Source organism: Temnothorax nylanderi, unplaced genomic scaffold (assembly GCF_030848795.1).
Source record: "Temnothorax nylanderi isolate EJ_2023f unplaced genomic scaffold, tnyl_v1.0 TNYL_tig0056_pilon, whole genome shotgun sequence".
NCBI classification, from domain to species: Eukaryota; Metazoa; Arthropoda; class Insecta; order Hymenoptera; family Formicidae; genus Temnothorax; species Temnothorax nylanderi.
In genome coordinates, this window is record NW_027249118.1 from 419,177 (window position 1) to 446,946 (window position 27,770).

The following is a 27,770-nucleotide window of genomic DNA, read 5'->3' on the forward strand; positions in this document are numbered from 1 at the left end:
GGTTTATGACACCTTAAGATTGTACTTGAGACGGTCTCAAATATAAGAACCGACTACGAATACCAGCCAAAGTCTAACTGCAAGTAATCATCTAATTTGTGCAATTAAAATCTGCGCAGATTTTAGCGTATAAAAGGAGAATTACTTTATTTTTTCAGATACATGCACCGCACAAACGTTCAATCATCTGACATATGAAGTGTTTTGCATACTCAAAAGATTAATCTTAGCTACTTTTATTTTTTCACTTATATATGTAGTATTGTTGCGCCCGTGCTGAGACACCCGTTGAACTTCGCTCACGAGAAGCCTGAACTGAGTAGCTTCAAGCCGAAGCGCGTCCCTTGACAACGGGACACATATGAATGTATTGATTTATCTCGCGTATAAATCTCTGGAAGTTTCCTTGCCGATACCACTACTTGCTCCCGTTATCACAACAGTTTTGCCGTCAAGACGTGCTTTGCTCGTACATATTTTATTGAAGAACCACATTTTATGGTTTATCTTTATCCACGACGTCACCAATATGCGATTAATTACTTCTGTTGAAATTTATTCACTATCGATTATAGCAATTAGCTAATATTGACTGGTAAACACTTTTAAAAATTTCGGCAGTAATTCGCTTAAGAATAAAGAAATCTTTTCAAACCGAATAAATCACATTTACTTCGCCAATCAAATAATAAACAGCAATGGAAATATTAATCGACTCTACTAGCAATTATAATCGTCAAGACAATACGACCATGATTTGGTTCGATTATCATCACGACACTCTTTTAACCAAGGATTTGGTCCTTATAAATTGATGTAATCTTTAATACTTACACATAAGCATCTAATTTAATAATTAAATTTATTGCGAAAAACATACATACCTCAGCGGTCAGCCAAGGTGAGGTAATATTCCTGGCCGAGGTAATATTTTCGCAACAAATTTAATTATTTAAATGAGATGCTTATATATAAGTATCAAAGATTCCATCAATTTAGGACTAAATCCTTGGTTAAAAGAGTGTTTTGACGATAATCGAACCAAATCATGGTCGTATTATCTTGACAATTATAATTGCCAGTAGAGTCGATTAAAATCTTTTTAAACCAACTGACGTGAAACAGTTTTCAAAAATGTGGAAAAATCTTCTTCTGGTTCCAGATGCAAAAGACGACAGGATACATTCCACAATTTTTCAGCACACTGATGATTGTTTGCTTTCCGATATGTAGTGGTAACGTCGCAGTTTCTATATAAAAAAGATTAAAAAATAATAAGGAATAGTATGCGGAGTATAAAAATTCTATTATAAGGAATATAAAAATAATTTCGAATAGTACATAATATGTTCTTACGAATAATAAAGTCCAGTCTCGTTGGCTACTTCTTCAGCAACTGAACAATATATTGTTGTTTGTGCACCTTGTACTACAGTTTTACAAAATAATCGCGTATAGGTTTTGAAACAAAAACTTGCACCTCGAAATAATGTACGACTACTATGCCGTGATATTTCGGTCGGAATCATACCAGGATGTAAAGAGTATATGTTTATCCCGTGAATATTTGCTTCTGAAATCGAAATCTTTGTGTAAAACTCTATCTTCAGCGTATTTTATCTTTATTATAATATAAAAAATCAATAACAATCGGTCAATAATCGATTGGTAATTGTTAAGTATTATTTAGCAGGTACTACTAAATAAATGTAATCTATCTCAATCCATAATGTTACCTTCTTTGGCATACCTTTCAATCGACGAGCAAGTTCCTTGGTGAACAGAATGTTCGCTAATTTACTTTGTGCATAACTTTTAAGTGATGCATAAGATTTTTCCATATTAATATCATCGAAATCTATATCAGCCACTATAGAAAGATTTTGTTAGAGTTGTACTTCAAACAAAAGCCGGGTGTGCACAAAAGACGTTTTAGTTTATTTCTAAAGTCACCATAATCGCTTTACATACAAATATGTGCAGATGATGAGACATTGACTATTCTGCAGCTGGCAGAAGACGATTGCATTTTTGGCAGTAACAGAAGTGTCAAAATAAAATGGCCAAGATGGTTAACTTGTAGTGTCGTCTCATTTCCATCCTCTGTCTTTTCGTATGGAGACGCAGCCACACCGGCATTATTTATGAGTATATGAATGGCTGCTTCGTTTGTTAGCAAGTTCTTAGCGCAATCTCTCACGCTCTTAAAACTACGTAGATCCAGAAAATAAATCGTAAGCTCGCCTGCGTCATTTTTATAATCATCCTTTGTCATCCTAAAAGAGCCAGCCATTGATTTACATATCACATCGTCATTTTCTACAACATGCGAAATAGTTTAATTAACCCTCAATTGCCCTCGTATGAGACGAAATATGAACGCTGAGTTCATATTTTATTTTTTTAACAGCATAGATGTGGCATAAAGTTGACTCTGAAACTTTCTGACTTTTTACTTACAACCTTCTAGATTTTATTTGTGCGGTTGTTTTCCAAAATTTCGTTACGATAATTTTTAGATTAGACTTTGAAAGTGTTAACACGCGATATATCTGATTGTGAGCGTAGCGCTCATGGCGAGAGAAAATACGTACAGTCGACGTATTGCCAAACCTAAGCTTTACTGTGGCAGATCGATTTTGTATGGTCGATTGGTCGATAGACTGAGCATTCCCATTGGAGAGCTTCAGGCAAGATTTGAAGGACAGAAAATATGCTTGCGGAGACGCTTTCCTTTTCTAATTGTGACAATTATATACGTCTATGTAGAAAACTGTGTTGACCTAACAAAGAAAAACTATGTGGCAACGCCGCACTAATGTGTGCATTAACGATGATATACATACAGGCGCAGCGTGGCGCTCATACGAGACACAAAAGTTCGTTTGCTGAACGAGGGCAATAAAGAGTTAATATAAATATAGTTTCATAAAAATAGAGAATAAGAATCAAAGCAAATAGTAATTAATTTAATTGTTTCTTATGATACAAGTTTATTATTTATTATATATTTACCATGAAGGTGGATTGCTCTTTATATCTTCAACAGCTTTATTGTCTTTTCCATATTTCTACAAGCCGAATTACTCTAGCGCCTAAATGCACATGTTATTAATATAAATGTGTTTGAGAGAATATTTTTTATTTATCGGAGTTGTAAAAAAGCTTTTTATAGAATTCTCTAAATGACGCAAAGATAACCGAAAGAGCCTTTCTCTTCTACATATTGTCATATGATTATATAAGAATGACATATGGCACATCGTCTTTTGATGAATAATAATTTATATATCATTAATGATATTGTAATATATACTAAAATTTCAAAGGTTAGGTAATTAAATTAGCATTCAGTAAAATTACCTCTCGCGTATAAGTCTCTGGCAGTCTCCTTGCCGATACCACTACTTGCTCCGTTATCACAACAGTTTTGCCGTCAAGACGTGCTTCACTCGTACACATTTTATTGAAAAACCGCATTTAGATGCTTCTTTATCAACAACGTTACTAATATGCGTTTAACTACTTCTATTGAAATTTATTCACTATCGATTTGACTGTACATGCTCTGTTCGATCTGTAACGTGTTTGACGTTCGTCGTGTATTTACACGCTCACGCGCGCGTCTTCGTGTTCTTATATAGACTGCACAAGTTTAGCAGCAGGTAATTATTAAATCTACACAGATCTTAAATGTACGGAAGTAGAAACTACTTCTCTTTTCAGATAGGTAACTCGGGGGAATATGCCACACTTAACAAAAATTTGATTTTTTTTCTATTTACTTTCTCTTTGAAGTATATATTTGCCTACTGGTCTCCTTTTTCTTCTTTTATCTGTCATTTGTACATGATTTTAGTAAAATATTTGATTGCTTACTATTAAAAAGAAAGAAGCGCAATCTTCTCACGCTCTTAAAACTACGTAGATCCAGAAAATAAATCGCAAGCTCACCTACGTTATTTTTATATTCTCCTTTGTCATCCTAAAAAGTAACCATTGATTTACAGACATCGTCATTTTCTCTAACATGTAAAAATGTAATTAAGATAAAGTTAATATACAGAATAGAGGACCAACCTCCGATTACCTTGATTTTGACATATATTGTCAAAGACATAACCCTGAGTAACTTCTTCTTATAACTTAATCGTCGCTCATTGCTTATTTAAAAGTTATGAAACTACAAAGTAGTTACTAATAGTAGTAATGTCCTTCACACGGTGGGTCCCCTATTCGGTATACTCAAGTGTATATATTTACCATAAAGGTAGATTGTCTTTATATCTGCAACAGCTTCATTTGTCTTTTCCATATTTCTACAAGCCAGAATTACTCTAGCGCCTATAAATGCTTTTAAGAGTATATTTTTTATTTATGTTGTAAAAAAACTTTTTATAGAATTCTAAATAACGCAAAGAGATAACCGAAAAAGCCTTTCTCTCATACAATATTGTCATATGATTATATAATTATATAACACTTGGCACTTCGTCTTTAGATGAACAATAAATTTATATTTCATTAATGATATGTAATATATACTAAAATTTCAAAGGTTAGGGTAACTTAAATTAGCATTTTAGTAAAATTACCTCTCGCGTATATGTCTCTGGCAGTCTCCTTGCCGATACCACTACCTGCTCCCGTTATCACAACAGTTTTGCCGTCAAGACGTGCTTCACTCGTACACATTTTATTGAAAAACCATAAGTATACATCCATATTAGGATGCTTCTTTATCCACGACGTTACCAATATGCGATTAATTACTTCTGTTGAAATTTATTCACTATCGATTTCAGTGAACATGCTCTGTTCGATTTTGCAACGCGTTTGACGTTCGACGAATATGCACACGCTGTCTTCTTATTATATAGACTGCACAAGGTTAGCAGCAGGTAATTATCCAACGTATGCATCTGCGCAGACAAAATCTGCGCAGATCTTGGTACCATAAGGACAATTACTTTCTCTTTTCAGTTACACGCACGACACGCATGCACCGCGCAAACGTTCAACGATCTGACATAAAGTTTTACATACTCAAAAGAATAATATTAACTTCTTAGCAGCTTTTATTTTTTTCATTTATATAAATAGTATAATATGTAATGTAATAATAAAGAATATGTAGCATAATAATTATTTATAGTTAATACTGATTAGTAAATTGATTAGCAAAAGAAAATTTTCTAATTGATATCTATAGCTGAAAGTAAATTATATGTATAACAGTGAATAATAGTCTGATTTGCACAATAAAGTCTTATCTGTAAATCAAGAGATATTTAATTGTTGAAAAAATTTCTCTTATTATGTAAGTTATAAATTAGCGATATTTAGATATCATATGTATAGTTGTCGAGAAATTTTTATAAAAATAGTAAAACGCCAGTCTTCTGGCGTAGAGAATGTCACTGTACATTCTTTATTCCTGGGACACCTTGTTTATGCCTTTTAGAGTTGATGGTACATTATATTTTTTATCAAAAGCGAAGCTTATTAAGCTGATACGATGATTTATTCATTCCGTATTATCGATGCGAATGAATGGGATGTGACAAAAAATCGCATACACGACATATATGTATATACATACGCATACACGATATAATTTATACATCACATCTACATAACAGGCTTCACTTTTAACAAAACTAAAAAACTTCATTCTTTTAAAAAAGGCATATAAAAAAGCAATCAGGGTATCGGCAAAGGAACAACAATGATATTTAATTCGACATGCTTATATGCTTTTTAAAGAGTTAGTCTATATTATTTTATTTCATAAATATTCTTATAACGTGAATATCTTTTTACTTGTGAACGCTACAATATCTCTATAATACTATAATACCTTTATAATATGTAGAAAGACTCACGGTCTTTCGCGAAATCTCGAGTGTACACATTGGTGTCGACTCTACCCGTATGTTTGTACGAGTTTGTACTTTATAGAACGGTGTGCCATGTAAGTGTGTATACGAACACCGTCGATCCGAAAGTTGGTCCAAGCGCGCGTGTACTCATCGAATCTCCTCTATCACGGAAATTTACGAGCCCGAGCTGTTCGATGCAATTCACGAGGAGCGAATATGACGAGACGTCTCGAGAGTTTGTTCACGAATTTCGCTGTCCGCGAATCCAATCGATTGCATTCGCGTTCACAACAAAACGCGTAGTTGCGGCAAACGCGGCGATATGCTATATCGATCTCTCAAATTGCCAGCAAATAGCTGACACAAACAAATCGTCACTACAAGGTCGAATCGGAGCTCATTTTAAAGCTTTTTTTACGCTCTACAAATTATGTCGTATGACATTTTTACGTATGATCGATTGCTTTCGAGACATCGAACGAGAAAGGGAAATAAAAAAGTATGATATTTAGTTTTTTTCTTTTTACTCATTATTGTCGTCAGAAATTGCAAAAATGCTTCAAATGAAACTTGTAGAGCGTAAAAAACCTACAATTTTTATTTGTTATTCATTTCATTTCGTTGAAAATTACGCCTTGTAGAGCGCCTCAAAGTGGAGAGTCGTCGCCATCGCGTCAGCGGCGCGTTGGTTACGTCGATACGCGGCACCGAACGCTTTCGCTAAGATTCCGACTTCATTGACGCAAAAATTAACGTAATAGGTGTTTTTATAGGATTTTTCCCGCTCTACAAGTTACGTTCAGTGATATTTTGGCGTACGATCGATAGTTTCGAGATATCGAACGAGAAAAGGAAAAATTGAGAATTTTTGTTCGTTTTTTTTATATTTTATCGTTTTTCGCACACGAATCTGTATAAACGCTTCAAATAAAACTTGCACAGCAATAAAAATCGTAAAATGTTCTTATTTATTACTTTCATTTCGTTGAAAATTCCATATCGCACTACGCTCAAAGTTGCAAATAAATCTTGCAAAGCCTGAAATTATTGTAGCTATTTTGAAACCGTCAAGTTTTCTTAAGGGAATCAAACACGTATTTGCCATTGCAGATAGTTGTTTTGAAACGAAAATTGTTCATTACTTAATAAATAACAAGTTATTCGTATCTTGAACGTTTTGGTCGTGGATGATTGTCGCCATCGTTTGTTGCGAAAAATATTACGTCGGCCAAGATATTACCTCACCTTGGCTGACCGCTGAGGTAATGAAATGTTTTTCGCAATAAATTAATATTTAAATTCGATGCAGTATGGTGCAATGTATTTAAAGATTACAATCTATATTTATTAAGGAAAAAAGCCTTGGAAATAAATAAAAATGACGTGAGAGAACTAACAAATTTATTTATCGTAAAATCATACTGCCGATATGATGGATGCATTTCCACCAGTCTCGAAGAATTCGTAGAAACAGTTCGTTTTAAACTTTCTTATATTTCCCAGGAGAGAATTCGTGAAAGAGAAGAACTCTCTCAGTTCACAATGGCTCAAGATAAACGATTCTATTGACACTTATTTAATAGATTCACTTCAGTCCTTCTAAGTACAAAAATTGCATCCGATTAAATCGGTGGTTAATTCTTCGTTAGAATATTACATGGTGATCAGTCACATCGATGGAGTTCACACTGGCGTAGGAAGTGGACGCGCGTTGATAGTTGTCGTTTTGGAGTAGAGGAGAATCCGGCTTGTCACGTTCGTGACGCCTAGCTTCACTTTCGCTCGCGAGTTCGCGGGCTCTTCTACGCCCTCGGCGCGACATCACGCCTGAAATAACAAAGAAGCACACTTTAAGCATCTTAAATCTTCATCCCATCTAGCGCAATCTCCCGTCGCACTGTGTGATTACATTAAAATTGTATGATTAAGATTGTGCTGTTGTGTGATAACATTGCTCAATACATATGACTTTTTTTGTGTACATATAATTTTCTACGTGTCTGTAACATTTCTATTTCTATTTATATATACAGGATATATACAAGAAGCAACTCATTAAATATAACACAATATAATATTTCATGCAACAACAAATATGCTCACATTCTTGTAAAAAATACTAAATCTTCAAACATTTCTTCAAGTAGGCACAATAATGTACACGCATTTACAAAATATAACACATATAACATTACAAAATTTCGAGAATCTCTCTTTGAAGAAAACAATTTTTTTCCTTCTTTTTTTTAGATATTAGCACAAATTAACTATAAATTAAAATACATATTGCATTTGCCGATATATACTGAAAATCGTGCAATTACAAAATAAATTTGCTACAAAATAATTTTTTAAGATTTTAATCATAAACAGAAGTTTTTCATATATTGCCGTTCATTATGACATTTTGATAAAAATGATATAAAATATTTATCCATATATAGTCAGCAAAAAATTTTAATTCAAAATTGTAAGGCGTGAGTGTTATAGATTTAAATGTTATAGAAATTTATATAAACATTTTCACTATTTAATTTATTTATGTATTTTTGACAATTTATGTAATTTATCTATCTAACTCTCTGTGAATAAAAATTTTTTTCAATTATATTTCGTTATTCATGTCAAATTATCCTCTACTAATTTCATATTTATTATATTTTTACAATATTACGATAGATGAAAAGTGTTATGTTGTTATATTGACAAATACAATATTCATATCTACCACGGATATCTTTTACAATTAGAGCAAGACATTAAAAAGGTATACAACGATTATCTTAAATAACAGATTAACCCCTAAAAGATATATATTGAAAAAGTTTTAATATATGATCTAAAAATAATTTGTGACATTATATGGAAAAAGAATAAAATTGCAATGTGAGCACCACATGTGTGTGATCTTATTCTACACATTTTTCTTTTTCACCAGTGATAATATTTTTGGATTTTCATATCCCTGTAATCAATAATTTTATAGCAGCATAAAATCAATCTATATTTAATAGGAATTTGATTTCAAAATTCGACAAAGAACTATTCAATTATTGGTCAATGCATAATCTCAGAGATTATACAGGATGAGTTTTATTTCGTGTGCCAATTATCTCTGCCAACTATCTCAGAAAATATTGATTTATTGGACAAATGTTTCAGATAGAAGTTGGAGAATTCAGAGGGCCCGTGTCGGGCCCAGTAGGATCCAAAATCTTTAGATCGTTTATTGGCCTCCTCTGAATCCTCCAACTTCTATCGGAAATTTTTCTAATAAATCAATATTTTCTGAAATAATTGGCGGAGATAATTGGTACACGAAACAAAACTCACTCTGTATATGTTGCAATACATATGTAATTGCATGCTATGCAACATACGTACGGTTACGTTATAGAAAATATATTGATAAGGCAACATTTTTTTTATGTATTAAGATACACTGCATTAACCAAATAGTGACAGGCACAAAAACATGACGCACAAAGGCACTAACATATGTAGGGTAAACACTATAACTATCTTTAATATTTCTGAAAAAGTAAGATTAAAAAAATATTTGTTTAACAAAAATCGTACGGTACCAAGAGAGCTCGTACGGCGGTAACACTTGCATTCTCGAATGCATCAAATTATTTCCTAGATCAAAAGCACTTTTGTTTAATTATTAAGTAATTTAAATCGACCGTGACTGGCAATATATAACGTCTTTCCGATATGAACATAGAAAAATTACTTTAATTGTTATTCTATACTGTCGAAAGAAATTTATTATTCCACTTTTTTTTAATTAAATGCTATATCAATAGTTTTGTGTTTATTTTCTAATAACCTCTATTAAAACAAATATAATAGCCTATGACATAAGATCATTAATGAAGATCATTTGTGACAAAAATATTTGGAATGTACTTCAATATTATAACTCTTAACTGGTGATTCAGTCATATACAATTAAAGAATCTATTGAAACACAGGAATCTATTGAATATTTACTATATTAAAATATTAACTGGTAATTTAGTCAAAATTAAGAAGTTTAGTGAAGCACAATAATATTTACCATTAGAATATATCAGAAATTTAATACATAGATTACCTATTGCTATATGATACTGCTCCTATATATCACACAATTTTTGTTAGATTTCTTTCTCCCATTTTTTAAGGTATTAAAGACGGTAGTCTTATCACACCATGTATAATAATAATCAACTAATATACAAAAATAACATATCATTTAACATCATAAAGTAAAATTAGAGTAGCATGTTTCTAAAAAGCTTTTCCATCCCACACTCATTATATGGTTAGAAACATCTCGAATACAAACTTTAAATACATGATATAACTAGAACAATCTTAACGACCACAATTAATAAGTTACTCAAATTAATGTGCCAGCTAATATACAGGTGATTATAAATTGTCTAGATTTGTCTAGCTTTAGGTGTTCATAACTTCCGTTCTAATAAAATTAATCTAAAAACATTAGAATACAAATTTAGTGAAGCTTCATATGCACATTAAGATTGATCTATTAATAAAATTGTTCTATCGGATTTTTTTTACACATTAATTTTATTATAGATGTATATAGACCGTAAGTATGCACGTATATGATTGATATAGACTGGAAGTTATGAATACAAATAAATTTTTATAGCTATTTAGGCAGCGTTTAGAACATCACCCTGAGTGTCGAAAATCTATAGTGCACGTAACATACGCTGTAGGATTTTCAGCAATCGGGTGATGTTTCTGAACGCACCCCCTAATATAGTGCAGCGGTTAGACTGAGAATTTAAACAAGGTTATACATATGTTATTTTACTGTCGTATTAGCAGCATTATTTTGTTATGCATAGGAATGCGTTTAATGCAATATTTTCCTGTAAAATCTTGTCAAGACTCTCTTTAAATTTTGACCTTCAAGATTAAAAGATTGCATTTTCTTCCATATATAAATAAATTAAATTAAAAATAAGAGAAAAACACTGCATTGAGGCAAAAAGTGCAATTACATACTTTTTGAATTTGTTTATCGTACAAATTCTTACTATGTAATATTGAAAAATATTAGATGTTAGATATGTTAAAAATATGTTAAAATGAATTGAAAGTTATATACATGTTAAAATAATAATACATATTTTAATAATTCTTAAAGTTTTCGCATATGTGTATGAAATTAAAATAACGTGCTTGAGACTCTTGTGATTTTAAAATAGGTTTACAAAAAGAATATATCAGATAGTTTCATAAACTTATATAAATTGGGAAAAAATATAATATCATTTTAGTCTTCCAACCTATTATATTTAAATGAAAAATAAGAGAGCAATAATCTGTAATATTAAAAAGAATTGCACTTTCTGGATGCATATTCACATGTGCTAAATAACGATAATGTTAAATCGACAATATTAAATAATACTTTGAAAACTCAGTCTATCTGTGCAAAATAACAACACGAAATACGATGACAGATTTTGGAATAGAAGAAAAAAATACTAAGAAATTTACCACATGTCAAAACGTGGACGTTCCTTTTTTATATTCGATGCTCTGCATACCTATCTGTCACATTCAAGCACTTTGAACGTAGGTGTGGTTGTAGTGGGTGTGGGAGAATTGTGTTTGCTTACACGATGATTCAAGGATGTCTCTTGCACGTTGTCCAGATTTCCATGCATCGCTCTCTTGTGATTCGCCAATTTCTCTTTGTTCATATGTGAGCCTAAAACCACCAGGGGCCATGGTGCCAGTCCGCATTACCTCAAAAAATGTATATTTAAAGAACACGTTTCTCTCAATGAAGAAGACTAAGCGCAGACGTTAGTAAAGAAATTTGACAAAGAAATATTTCAATGTGTTACTCTTTGTCGAATTTGAAAAGCTGCTCGTATTAATTATATACATGAAAAGCTGAAGGTTTTTGCAATACACATAGGGATATAAAAATGAAATTTTAATTAATATAACACTGGTGAATCCAAATAAAAATTATTGTTTAACTATTCTATTTCCTCCCTAAGCGTTAAAATGCTTCTGATGCTTCTTAAAACTGTAGTGACTATACTATCAAGTGTATCTACCAATAAAATCTGAATTTACACAAAATATGCTTCATGCAACATAAGTGTTAATAATACATGTGAACAACATATATTTAATATATAAAAAATAATTAAAATTTTGGAAACATATACAAAACATCTTTTTCAAAGAGAGAAATTAAAAAATCATTTTTAGCCAAAATATCAAAATTTGTCTACTAGATCCCGATAAATATATTAAAAAGAAAAACAAAAGAAACTAGATTTTGTCTCAGATCAATATTTGGGAGTTATGTTGTAACTCAGTCCAAATGCAGAAATTCAAATTTCAATAACTGTTTTACACGCAGAAAAATATTAAAAATTTGAAAATTTATCCTTATCTTCAATAATTTTTCAGACATAAAACGATATAAAATACAGTCAAAATATTTCAAAGTTATATTCCTCATCAAACCAGTTGAATATAACTTTATAAATACAAAATAGTATATGCTGATAGCATGTGAGAATCAGAAGACTTGAGTACCGAAGAATGTAACATAGACTTTTCTGGCATACATATACCAACAAAAATTGTATATATAATAGTTGTCATAATTATGACAGCACCATCTTACCTATATAACTTAGCAGTACCGGCAAAAAGATGAGACCATGTGCCGCTCCAAATAGTACAATACCCAAATACATTCTGAAGTAAAATACCTGCAAATATCTCTTAGCTGAGTAATTCCGAGTAATTTTATACAATTAAAATATAAACAAACAGAACACCAATTATCTACGTTATAATCATGATTGATTGATAATAATATTACAAGTACTAAAAATCATTTTAAAAGGATCGAGAGAAGCTATTAAAAAATCAATAAATATAAATACTTTAATATTTCAAATTACTTAAACTAAAAGCCGAGTATGTTTCTTGATCGCAATGATTGATAATTTAAATATTAGACAATTGGCGTTCCATTAATGTTATAATAGAACAAAGACAAACCTGGAAAATTTGACTTTTTGCAAAGCCCAGTACTATAATACCGCCAAACTTTGTCAGCGTAATACCGCTAAATACTGAGCTACCCATATTTGTCAATGCATCTGCGACTCTTTCAACTCTAGTTGCTTGAACTGAGACAGAGAAAGAATGTACCAGATGACTGCAAAACTCGACGGCTATACCAACTGCCTATAATAAAAATCAACATTGAATGATACATTTCAACAACTGTTACATAGTAGATTTTTCTGAACTACTTTTTAGCTGTATTATTATATTTTTATATTTTTTTCTCACTTGTCTTTCTTTGTTCTTGCAGTACATTAATATCATAAAAATATAATTATACAATAAATATATATTTGAATTACAAATGAGATATAAAGTTCCTTAAAAAAAGAGCATTCATAGCAATATATAAAATATATCCATTTCTTATTCTAATATTAACGAAAAAAAACATATATATGTCTTAAAAATATAATAAGCAGAAATATAATTAAAATAATTGAAAATAAAATATGGAAAAGAAATCAACAAATTTATAATATAAACATTTCATATTCTATTTAATAATATATATCCCATCTTAAATTTTTTAAATATACAGCTATAAAAATGTCCAGATAACAATAGATTGATTTATATAACAATGTGAACTAAAATCCACTGTTCTTGCAATAATTCAACTTACCCATGACAAGATTTACCAGAGATACTGCATTCAAAGTTATATGCCACCAATACATTAAAACCACCAATATTAACGACGATCATTGTGATTGTAATTAGAACCACAAGTGATGAGAAGATATCCAAACCCATTAGCAAGAAAGTAACCACAAATATAGCAAGCAATGAGATTCCTATACTCTGCAATGTGTCGGGCCACATAGTCAGATACTGCTCGTAAATACATAGAAAACACTGTAGGGAAAAACTTCTACGGTAGTGTTTTTTACTGAGCCTTCTCAAGTTACAGTTGAGCATGTTTGTAATATTCGCCGCCACTACTCTGGCTGCTCTCATCGATTCATAATAATCGGCCGATGTCTTGAGAATAGAGTGATAAGCCATGAAATAAGAAGCACCGACTGTCGACATTCCGTGTTAGGATCGGTAATGTAATTCACACCATGTCCGTAAGCTGCATGACCCCCTTTAGCACATGTCTCGTCGGGATTGTCTTGTAGGAAGAACGATACATATTTGTTGAAGTCAATGGGCACTGGTCCTATTGTATTCGTTCAAAGTGGCATTACAAAGAGAACAGTGCCGATCTGCAATCCAAAAATATGTGAAAAATAACTCGATTAAAATAGGAAAATATAACATACGTGATTATATCAATTTCTTAAAGAAAATACATACCGGTATGCGGACAAAATGAATTGTTCGTAGGAAAATATCTGCAACAACCGTATAATCCCGACCAATCGATATAATCATCCATCCAAGATGAAGCAGGCTTAGCTATGTAAGTTCTAAACAAAGAGAACAAAATTGAGAATATTTTTTCAGTAAAATCTAAAGACACGTAAACATGAAATTAGATTATTCGTGAAATTTTCTGTTTCTTATAGCAATATACCTATTTGGTTGTTTAGATGCACTAAATATTTGCGTTGACACTGAATCGCTATTACAATACTGTCCACCGTCACACTAAGTTTGCATTTTCGTATCTGAATAATTTAGGCCATCTTAACAACAAAATACATTGGCGGCCCGATAGATAAGTAATATTCAAGAACTGAAAAAAAGCAAAAATTTTAATTTTTGTATAATTTTTTATAATTCATATTCAGTTTGATATTTTGCTTTATCGATTACATACCTGAAATATTTAAGCACAAAACTATCTTCGGGCATAGAAAGTTCCTGATCTAGGCCAATTTCGATATGCGGTATTACGGCAATACTGCTGCAGAGCCAACCGAAAAACACAACCATCACAATTGCGCGAACCCATTTTTGCAGCAATAATGGGACGTATGCAAGTTTGAAAATTTTATACAGTACTCATCTACCACTTCTTCCCATCATCTCGCTTGGAGCGAATAAAGCAACATACATCTAGCCTATTATTCTGAAATCATAAAAAGATATCTTATGCATTTAGTGTGATCATGAATATAATATATAAAATAAATGTGAGCGAGAAAGAGGGAGAGAAAAGGATCTCTCCTATAAATAGTAATAAAATTAAATCTCTACAAAGTCTGTTGACAAAAATGTTGAATGGATTAGAATAAATGAAGTATTAACATAAATTGTCTTGTATAAAACATACCGCGTGCCGAATTGTGTCAAGTGCTAAAGACTGACAAAACATGTGATTGTAATATGAAATCTACTAATAATGCCATTCCAGCATAGAGGGCAAACGCTTTCACGGCAGGCATATCAGAGAGGCCACCTGTAGACAAAAAGAATATTAATTGCAACAGCTTATTCGCATACAATTTTCGTGTATGTTTACAATATCTTATGCTAACACATACCAAGGAAGAAACAACAGCTTTCCGACACACTTGTGAGTAACATACTAGGACCAACTTGACCTAATGTACGACCGATATGTTCCGGGATCGATTCATTCGGGCGTCTGCCTTCTCTCTGATGAGTTTGAACGAGAATAAAAATATTATCTACTCCGACTGCCAGCACCAAGAATGGAATGACCTCAATGATGATTAGTGTAGCTGGTATACCAATAAACCGAACAATCCAACCGAACAAATCACAGACGCCAACACTATAAGTACACCTCCAAGTCCAAGAGTAATCTTAGAATCGTGCTAAAATGTAAATTGATCACATATTAAAATATTAGTAATATTAAATAAGATGCGAAAGGAAAAGAAAGCACGTGGCATAAGATTCTCACCAAAAGACGGGAACATGATCTAATTTGGCCAAGAGACACCGCAATATATCCAAACATAATGATATATGATACCAGAATTGTTACAATGTCCGATTGAGATTCACGATTCAGTTCATCCTCGATAGAACGTTCGGACGTAAACGCCATGTTCATAAATGCCGGTTTTCTTGTTGCCGTCCAATTTTTCATAAAGTTGATATAGCTGAAATTTGGATATAAATGAATATAATCTATAAGATATAATCTTATTTCGAATTTGCCGCGTAAATTTACCTTTCTTCCCATTCCATAGCGGGTAACAACTTGGCTTTGTTGTGATAATTGTTTACGAGAAAAGTAAGGATTATAGCAGTTGCCTTTTCATATGGTGGATTGTGAAGATCTTGCCCCTGAGACAAAAATCCACCTACTGCAATTGCTGGCTCTACAGGACCGCCATAAAGTGCGAGGCATTCAGGATTATATGCATTTCTGAAAGAAAAATACATAAACGTAATATAAATATAAATGATATATATATATATATATATATATATATATATATATACTCAAAAGATATTACACTTATTTCTCAGATACTTGATATTTATTATAACATATCAACAGTAATTCTTATCAACTTTTGTTATATTTTTTAAATAATTGATCTTAAAAGTTTTAAGTTCATCGTAATTTTTTACTTTTTTATATCAATATAAAAAAATTTATCTAAAGTAGATCCTATCACTATAGTGATACATAGTTCACTTTCTAATAATAATATAAATTCTTTTTATATATATACATTCTTTAGAATCTCTTTTAATTTCAATCTCATAATTACATTTTCGTATTTTATTACTTATAATGCGTGTCTCTATGATTCTTGTTATTTTGCTTATATTATTTCTATAATATAATAATAAATATAAATAAATAAATATGGGATGACGCGTAGTTCTGTGTGAGAATAATCGACTCATAGTCGGTGCGTTCGACTCTCACACAATTCATGCCTGAACTTTGTACAAGATTGATTGAAGAGTTGAAGTTTGTCAGTGAAGGAATATAAGCTAAACTTGTATGGGTAACTTATTTCGAGAACTCATAGTTCAAGAAACAGGAGTTTAAATAAATAAATATTACATTAAATATACAATTTTTTTTGCTTCCATCACTTACTGCGAGCAAACTCTGAAGTGGTCCAAATAGTTCACTGTGTAATTCCCCTCTTCGTCTGAATCTTCAAACTTTTCTAAATTGTCTTGCCAGTAACCCCAAATACTTTGAATAGCGCATTGCGAAACAGTCGTCGGACCAGTAAATGGTCCAGTTAAAGGAGCAAAACATATATTCGCTAATGTATAGTTGTTAGGAGTAATTATACTCTTAATACCTTCTTGCAATTCAAAGACTGTTTTTAGAAAAGTGTTATTAAACACAGGACCAAATACAATTGGGCCATCAGAGGTCTTGTGTACAATCTGTAATTAATATTAGACAATTATACATACAGAATAATAAAAAAACAATTACAGTAGCGCTTTTCTTATTTTGTAAAATATGTATTAAAAATATAACTTGTTCTATGCAAAGATAATAGTCTAATATATTTCTGTAATACATACATTCGGTAAGCCAACGGAAGTAATAATAATTTGTTCAGTTCGATAAAAGGGTTCAAAATGTTTATCGAAATATTCCCTTTCGACGCGCGATCGGGAATTCGGGGATGCCCACAATTCCACAGGATCTGTAGTAATTTGCATGTATTTTATGCCATGTCCCAAGGCAACAATCAATAGGAAGCCAAGGAAAAGTATTAACCAAGGTCGAGAAGCACAAACTACAAAAGAATATTAGTCGTTGTAAGCAAATATAGAGCAATATTATAATCTAATTTTGTGTAAACTATATCACAAAATGTAAAAAAATTAACTATTTTATTTACCTGTTCCCCACTTGCAGAAGAATTCTTGCAAAAATTTGTCAGTATTTGCTCCAAGCTTCTCAATAAACGTGGATTGTTCTTCATCAAATTCAGCTGGCAACTCATCGCTAGATATGACACCTAAAAACATTTATATAAAGTATAATAAATTTTCAAAACTTATAAATACCAATTAAGCACCATTATGCAGTTTAAACAATCTTGAGTGCACGTGCTGTAAACAATTAACATTCTATCATCTATAATGAATATAATAATGCTATAACTAACCAATAATTTCTTATACAAGACAGTATAAAAATATTCTATAAAAAACGTTAAAATGTTCCTAAAATAAGTAATCTTTACGAGATTAACAATAATAAAAAGTACAGTGCCTTAAACATAATTATAATTAACAATGTTGAGACAATATTACATTTAAAAAAGTTAACTTTCTTATATAAATATAATTCTTTAATTAAAATTAACTTAAAAATAAAATAAATCAAAATTTTTTTAAATTACTGAAATTACTAATCTTGTTAACTTACAAGAAAATAACGTTTAACGTTAACAAAAGTAATATAGAATATGTACAATTTAGAATAGTTACGACTAATTATAAGTGTTAAGATATAAAGAAGTCCCCTCAATAATATTAAAGATTTTATTCCACTAATTTTACAAGAAATAATAAAATAATTTGTGCTTAAAATGCTTTAAATTTTTATTTTGATAATTTCCAAAAATTATAGGCATCTTCTATTTGAATGTGCCATATTTTACACATGAAGTGACATATGCATATACAAAATATTAGACAATAAAGCGTAATTGCGCTTTATAATTCATTTTTTAAAGAAATCATTTTCCAATGCTATAATGGAGAATTTTTTCTTGATTAAGCTTATATACGGCACATTTTCCTCATCTTAAAATTACCTATTTAAAGCAGTGCCGCCTATCACATACACGTAACATATTGTAACAAACATGCAAAATATTAAGTATTGTGTGTGTGTGGATATATATATATATATATATATATATATATATATAATGTATGTATGTATATAAAATTTACGTATATAAACGCAACATTAACACAAAACATATGAAATACTTATATAACACAATTTTTGTGAGCAGAAAAATATAATATTTATATAAATATTTTCAATTATAGGGATTTTTTAAGAAAATGTATATGTACTTCCTTATGAAACTTCTTTATAGAAATATTCTTAAAAAGTTATTTATGAAAAAAAGAGTATTTATATCATACACAAATCATAATGAGATTGTTATGCAATGTAATAGATTATCCGAATATATCTCGTCAAGTTCATGCATTTTATGAATTTTTTACTATAATTATATAAAATGCAAACTTTTTCAAGCGTCACTCTTAAGCATTTAGACTTTTAGTGCAATTGTATAGTTAATTATCATAATTCATCATGTGAATATACAGTATTGCATTGCAAAAGAAATATAAGTTATGTACAGCTTAACGCTATAAACAGAACATTTAATAAATCCAAATGTAGATAATTGGGAAAATAAGTGGGAAAATTTGTCTAATGCGCAATTGACATCCTGGCAGGCATAATCTGCAAGGGCTGAAAATAAAGCGAAAGACACAAAAGCTATGAAGCAACAGAAAAGCTATAACAGTAATGACGAATACATCGAAGCTTTAGAATCGAAAAAACCTACTAGAACGCTTAGACTGAAGTGGACTGTCTTCTTGGTCAGCGGCAAGGGCAATACGAGCACCATCTCCTGGGTGTAATCCGGCAGCTAGCCGTCTACCCACCTGTCTTCCTACCTCCTCTCCTCGTGCAACTATACATATGCGCACACCATACATACACAACCTATAGTCTGTACTCATTTGTATGATATACATAAGTATTATATGAAAATCATATGTGCTTCAAATAGTTAACATAACAAAGTAAATACTCGTTCCGCACACGACAAAAGTTATTTGAGTCACACTTATTACAACCTAAATAATACCACGATAATATTACATATACGTTAATTCATAAAGTAACAAAAAAAAAAGTTAAAGTTAGTGCAAATGTTAACAATAACACTTCTAAGAAAAATATTGTATAAGAAATTGTGCAGCAAATGTTTCATAAACTAAAGTGGATAACATACATTCGTTATAAAAGGTTATTTAAGAGATTATTTTCTTCTGAACTAATGTTTCAGTAATTAATATCTTATAGATTTTGTATAGCTTTATGTATGTGTAAAATGATTATCTTTATATTAATTTAAAAGTACAACTATATTTGCGTAACTGTAGATGAACAATAATTATTATCATTCAATAATTCTCTTGATACTTCTCACAAAAATAATGTTTGTTTTTTAACGTATTTGTAAATAAGAAATTAAGATTTCACGGTGTTATTATACATGTCTTTCGGAATTTCAAATAAAATAAAATAAGTGCAAGAAAAAGATCTCACCAAAAAAACCAAAAAAAAAAATTCCAGCAATAAAACACCCAAGAATCGTTAGAATAAATTAATCATATAATCAACTCTTCACTTCCACACTTATTTTATATATTCACTAAGAGATAATTAATAATAATAACACAAGTTAACATAATAACTACAATTAGTCACTATGTTCAATAAATTATATGCAAAATATAATTTAAAAAAATAGCTTCAATTGAAAAAGATACATGCATTTTCCATTTCCTTAATTTGTTGCAATATTTAGCAATAATTTTTATATATGTTTTAAATATGTTGTAGGATAATTAATTTATTTTTATCATCTGAAATATCTTCATTGTTTTTAAGAATAGTCTAGAAGTCTAAAGCAATTATTTCAAGCATCTGTTGTAATACTAACAATAGTAATTGAGTGCTTCTTCAGACATTGCATTATAAATCTTATATTGTTTATAATAAAAGATAATCTTTAATGACAAGAAATATCCTTCATCTATGAAAAATGTTGAAATTGATGTAAATGCAAATTTTCAAAGTCATTTAAAGTTGTATGAATTTACATTGCAAATTTATCAAGTTAATTATAACATTGTGTAAAAAACCTATCTTAAATTGTGTAAAAACACATTTATAATTGTAAAATTTCTAAAAAAAATTGAGAAAGATAATATATGCCAGACGGAATAATCTTGTCTTTAGACATTTTCTTTCCTATTCTTAAGAGCAAAAAAATATATTAAATAGAGATATTTTAAATAATAAAGATTATAATGGACCTCCCTATACATATTTAAAGAATATATACTTTTGAAATGCACAAACAGGGTTAAATTTCTTACCTATACGCTTCCTATGACTGAAACACATCATTAACAGAAGGAAAAGGCAGGTGCCACATATAAAAATAATTGTCATTATAACTTCGTAACCATCGTAACCAAATATTGAGAACGGTTTTGGTAGTGGAGGCATCGGTGGTGGTACTGGACAACTTTGTTCACAATCGACGCAACTGCAAGCTGGAGTATTTTTCTATAAAAAAGTTAAACAAATTTTTGTAATCAATCACTTTTGTTATACTGTCTTGTTTGCATATTTCATTCGTGTCTTATAATAAAAAAAAAACAATTTATAGATGCTCTTTGAATCTTTTTACTGAATGACAATAATAGAGTGGTCTGTTAAAGCAAAATATCTAAGGCTGAGTTCTGATATTCACTGTCAGTACTGAAAATCTATAATGTACGTCATGTAAACTATAGATTTTCAGTATTTGCAGTGAATATCGGAACGCAGTCTCAATAGAATGCTTTTAAATTAAATAATACTAAAAATATTGTATATAATATACAATTTAAATTGTCCTAAACAATTCTAACGCATCAATTTTTAATTAACTTAGATGATTTTTCATTTTAGTGTCATTTGATGTAAGAAAAATATATTCTTTTTCCATTTTAAAATAGCATATTTATAATTTAAAAAATTTTTTAAACAATAATTTTGAAGAAATTTTTATTGCATCATATTTATTTCTTAAAATTAAGTCCAACATTTTTTTCGTATATGAAATAATAGGCGAATTATATTTAAATATTCAACTTTTGGATCCTATAGTATACACATAAAAAGTAGATATATCTTATATTAATTTTAATCATGCATATGCTTTATTACAAAAATTAATAAATAAAATATTATGTAATTCCGTGGAAATATAAAATAAACTAATCTATTTAATCTTAACTAATGAATATTACATGAGTTATTAAGAACTTGTTATTCTTGATCACCTGCTTTTGATTACCATTAAATTGCAGAATGATAAAAAGTATGATTGTGTGTGCATTAATCAGCAAAAAATCTAACCATTCACAGTGTTGTTCTTTTTCTGTTACTTATTCATTACATTTGTCATGTATAACGTAAAACTCGTGTGTGAAGCAAAGAAAAAAGTGATTTATCAGTACTTAACAGATTCTTATAGGAGAAAAATGTGTAGCTAATGAATGCATTATACACTTTGCGTTATACACTTATCTTATTAAAAAGTTTTACGCTGTCAATGAATTTTATAGATTTAAAAGAGCATTTGTGATATACATTTTTGTATGTATTGTTCACGCAGAAAGTATATGTTGCATATTTTATACGCATATACATTTCTAATAAAAAAAATTCTATTTAAAAAATAATACTAACGTTTAGCGCCGTACTGCATGGTGTGATTGGAGGGTCTAATGGCACAAATGATCCGACAGGTTTGTCAGTATTCACATATGTGATTTGGAAAGGTACATAAACATTATTCTCCGCATCACCCATATAGTGAAACCATTTCAAAGGAGTACATCTACTTGCACCCCATTCTCCGCACATTAAATCCAATGCTAACTGCCCCGTACTCGGCACTGACACCTTATTGCACGAGTTAAACGTGCCGTCAAGATATTTATTTGTTATATATATACCTATCCCGTTAATATATTCTACACCTGGAAAGAGATTCAAAATAGTAAAATGCATATCAAAATGTTATAAACATAAAATATTAAATCTTGAATATATTAAATGATGAAATATAATAATTACCATTTGCTTCGCCTTTCTCCGTAATGTTGATAAATTTGCTTTGGTTACCAGCGCATGAAAAATCGCAAAAATGTTTCACTAAATTATCTAAGCAACTAGGGCATCTTTTTAGAAAATTTGATGCAAGCTTGATATTTGAGTCTAACGTAGCAAGCTGAGTTGTATCGCAGCAGGTATTAATTCCTTTGCCATCATCCACCAACAAATGTGGACAATGCTTAGCCAACAATTTTTGCCCTTCAGAATTCAATGGCTTCGGTGGTCCATCGTAAGGACAATACTTTTTGTGCATAGCTGCATCCGTGTAACATACTCCATACCATATACAATGATCATTTTCTTGACTGACAACCTGTTTGGAAATAATAACATGTTTAGACTTTCATTAAATAATCTACTCTTTCGTGAAACAAAACAGCGTGATAGAATTAGCTTTAACTCGTTGTGAATTAAAACATTTTTCTCTTACTGTATCTAACGTATTACTAACATGTATTAGTATCTATATATTATAAATATAATGGATTATAAATATCGTCATATTCGATGGGTGATAAGTTTTACTGGCCGCGCTCATGCAGGCATACTATATAAGAATATATGGAGTATTACATAAGGCATTTCCTAATTGAGTTCTTCATGACCTGCGTATTAAAGTCTGATGAGATTTATTTGAGTCAATGAGCTGAATTAATGATTTAATTCACCTAATATAAAACACAATATTGAATGAAGAACTCTAACAAAGGAATGATATTTCGTTTCTTATTATAAAAGATATTCCTATATAGTGAGGTATACGACTAGCAATGGTAATAATATTGTCAATAACAATTACTTGATTGTTCCAAATTAATTTTAAGTTTATATAAGTAGTATATTAATTTATTAGAACTATTGTTTATTTCCGAGAGACATATTTATTCTCTTCTGGTTACAACGTTTTATATCTTATTTAAGACAAATATTCGTTTAAATTTATTTCTGTTATAAGTTCTGTTAGAAAAAGAAAGAAAGGAAAGACCGTGTTAGATAAGCGATATGAGCAAGGGCGCTATCTTACACGCATGAGAGTGTAAGATAGCGCTCTTGTTAATTTCACATTAGGAATCTTCCCTGGAAGGTCCCTATTTCGTATGGCTACAACAACGATATAACTAAAAAATTATCATTTTTGAATTGTTTCCAAAAGAATGCTTAAAGAATTCAATAAACTGAATGAACAGCTAATATATGTAGCTAGATACATTTATTTCTCTTCAATCAGTTATTACACCGAAATTGTATTTAAAAATAATATTATCAAATTTTAATAATTCAACACATTCAAACTCATTTACTGGAAAACTTAATTTTTTGAATTACGTTATTGTTACAGTAAATGAGCGATATATTACACGAGAAACTATGTGTTCGGTATCAGCTCTTCGTATGAGTCACTCGTTTATAAGGAGGTATAAGTCACGCAATGGGCGTTATACTTTGGATTATGCCCGGCACGAACTGTAGAATGTTTTCAATCGTTTTTACAAATATTTCGTGATAAAACATGAAAAAAAAACGCGCAATTTATATAATCTTATCGGTTTTTAACAACCTAGCGAAAAAATTTTCATTCGCAGGCATAGCATATTTTACGGATAATTTAACTTCTGTCATGCATGCGATAAGAAAATCTAACTAATGAGACGTCTGATGCGAAGAACGGAAGGAAATAATATCTATATCTATTACATCACACAATTCTTTAATATTCTATTCACACGTATCACATTGCAATTAAATGCATCTAGATAAGTCTCGAGTCTCAAGTAGATATACTATGATGTAAGAAGGAATCTTTAAGCAGAATACTGGCATTAACAATAGCCTTGTTTCTAGCTGCACTTGTTAACTCTTTCCTGTCGCGACGCGAACAGACAACCGCTGAGAAATCAAGGTAACAACTCGACACGAGAACATGGCATGGTATACATAATATTACACTTAATATATAATAATCATTTATGTATTTGAACTCGTTAATTAAGCAGAATTAGCAAAGAGGCATATAGGTATACTTCTTAAAAAAAAAAAAAAAAAAAAAAAAAAAGATTTAATGAATTTCTACGATCTGATTTAGAACTAAAATTCGTGGAATTCTGATATATTTTATAATAAAAAAAGGAGTACAAACTAGTTTAAGTCTAAAATCTGTAGTCCAAAAAGTATTACAACTGAAGAGATAAAAGCTCTCTCTCTCTCTCTTTCGTTTTGAGGTACAGAAAATAATATATAGAAAAAAATAAATTTTATTAAATTACGTCTGTTCTCTCTTACACTTTTCATAAGCACAGACATGGTTCTATCAGTTTTGTTAATTCATTAAATATCTATAGGTATATAGACTCAATATATTTATTCTTTCCTTTTCCTTACTATTTTCAAAGTGTACTTTTATATATGTATACACATAGCCATCTTATATTTTAAACAAGAAAATATAGATAAAGCTAAATGGAACATAGTTATTGTATGATGTAGATATAGAGATGCTTCGTGTGTGCGTGTGTCGCAAGCCTACATTCTTTGTCCGATAGTAAATGGTCAACAACTATCGCTATCGTCGTTTAGCGCTTAGCCGTTCCAATGACGATCCGACTAATTACCTCGACTTTCTTTCCTTCGTATTACAAATACCTACATGTTGGCGACGGATCTAAAAAGGGACAAACGCACGTAAATTAACGGAGGTCGCGATATAAACGGGCAAAAGCTATTCTAGATTCTAGAATATTTATCTCGTTGACGGAGTCGTATGTCGATGGAATTTGGGCGAGTACGAGGACGGTTGGCGATGCGTCGATGCGTCGATGCGTCTCGAAGGCAAGTTGGCTAGCTCGCGGAATCAGCCTGTCAAAAACATTTCTCGTCGGCCTCGACTGGCCTCGACCCACAAACAAGAAAACATGTTGTGCGCGTTATTCAAGACACCTGGCTTTTCCAGGCTTTTCTCGGAGTTTGGACGGCGGTCAGAAGTCCGCAGGAACGAGTCGAATCGAATTTCTCGGAGGACGGGAAAGGCAGTTATAGGCTTTCTCGGCGATCAGCCGATGTGACGTCACACGTCGCGTCGATCCTACTTTGCTGGGGTGTGGACAGTGTATAGCAGTTAGCAATGTATAGAATAGACAGGTATATATATGTATATATATAGGGAAAGATGTATATCGTGGTGTATATATATATATATATATATATATATATATATATTACGATTACGTGCACGTGTGTATATGTGTGGTCCGTGTGCGAGCGCGCGCCAAGAGAGACCGGAGAGACGAGGGAACGGAAAGCAGGAAAGAGAGAACGAGCGTTGACGTGACGCACGCGCGTCGCGCGTGGAGCATGAGCGTCGCAAAAAGGATACGCGACGCATATACCTGACCTGACCGTCGTCGCGTACCTTATACGCAGGACGCGGATTACTCACCGGACTCGCGAGGCTGGACAAGGTCAGCAGAAGCAGCAACAGGGGCCGAAGAACATCGTTGCGCGTCACGGATGTGCCTATCAAAGTCCGATGGACGGCCGCGGCCGCGGCTGCGACCGCGGTCGTTAAACTAGTCCTGTGCATCGCGTGGCGTTTGGCGTTTCACCCTGGCCCCGCTGAATCTCGCTCTTCCGTACCGCTCGCTCGAGCTCTGCTGGATACACGCGACGTATCACAAGGCGATCATCGCACGCGGAAACACCTTCGGACCTCCTCCGATGACGTTCGTCGCGTCACTCGCGCAAGACCTCGACTCCGTTTTGCGAACGATCAACCACACTGTTCGAGCGTCACTGCCGACAATGCCGACTGCTCACGACTCACGACTCACGACTGCCACGACTGCTGCGCCTGCTGCGGTCTGCGCCCTGCAGTGCTGCCCGCGTTGGCCACGCTCGGCTCGCTTCGGGCTTCGGCTCGGCTGTCGACCATCCCCGCCGCCGGTGTGAGCGCCGCTAGCGGCGCTCGGCTGTTATTAATCCGGTGACGGCGGTGACCCGCCGTGACTCGAATCACCTCGAATCGCACAAATCACGCGAAGCAGCTGCGTATCTCATAAATCTCATTACCTCTTGATGCGCTCGGATAAGAGTCAAGAGTATATGAGACGTTTCGAGGCTTCAATAGTTGGCGCGATCGGCGCGATAGCGAGCTACGTACTGCGCAAACACCGCGCAAAAAGCAAGCAATAATAACAGCTTACACGAGTTTCGCGTAGCGCTTCATACTGATTAATCACGTGATCGCGGTTACCTTGAGTCTTTCTCGGCACGATGCCAAATTTCGCTACGCGAATCCAACATAATAACATTCGACACAACATAATAACAACAACAACACAAGATATACTATTAGCATAAAGCCATGCATGAAAGAAGTACAGTTGGAAACCAGGGAATCCAAGTTGTAAAGCTTCAGTTTTGAAAGTCTCGCTAATATTGATAAAATTCCAGTTTGCGTTTGTACTTCATTGAGATCCATATAGACGAAAACCGCTCTTCTACTTTCAAAGCGAATTGTCCGCGCGTAATACAAACAAATTATCCCTGCTTCTCTTCGGAAGATAAGAATTTAAAAATTAACAGAAATTTATATCAAATAACGTGTTTTATATCTTGAAAATTAGGCCTTTGTCCATTGACTTATGCATTCCTCTACATTCTTATCTATAATAATATCCACTTCACAGCTTTCGTCGAGAAGCGATGAGTAATTGCACAATGAATCATTATTTGCAGAAATGAAATAGTATATGTCGAGATGGATTTCAAATCTGATATGTAATTAGGGAATTTATAAAAGAAATACTTATATATAAACCGGGGAACAAGTGACAGATTTAGAACTTGCTTTTTAATCGAAAAGCTTGATCTCGTTCAATGTTCATATAGAGATAAATTTCTTTAAATACAAG

The 27,770-nt window shown here is 31.9% G+C and overlaps 1 protein-coding gene and 1 pseudogene across 1 annotated transcript; both read right to left on the reverse strand.

The window, feature by feature from the left end:
• Positions 1-945: 945 nt before the first annotated feature.
• LOC139773036 (retinol dehydrogenase 12-like) lies at positions 946-4,842 on the reverse strand. Its single transcript, XM_071707223.1, has 7 exons — positions 4,596-4,842; positions 4,295-4,344; positions 3,016-3,071; positions 1,972-2,276; positions 1,751-1,870; positions 1,357-1,573; positions 946-1,250 (listed from the first exon to the last, which is right to left on the reverse strand). The coding sequence occupies exons 1-7, from the start codon at positions 4,723-4,725 to the stop codon at positions 1,103-1,105; spliced, it is 1,026 nt and encodes a 341-aa protein (XP_071563324.1). The 5' UTR covers positions 4,726-4,842; the 3' UTR covers positions 946-1,102.
• Positions 4,843-7,442: 2,600 nt separating this feature from the next.
• LOC139773035 (NPC intracellular cholesterol transporter 1-like) lies at positions 7,443-26,873 on the reverse strand (annotated as a pseudogene).
• Between the last annotated feature and the right edge of the window lie 897 nt (positions 26,874-27,770).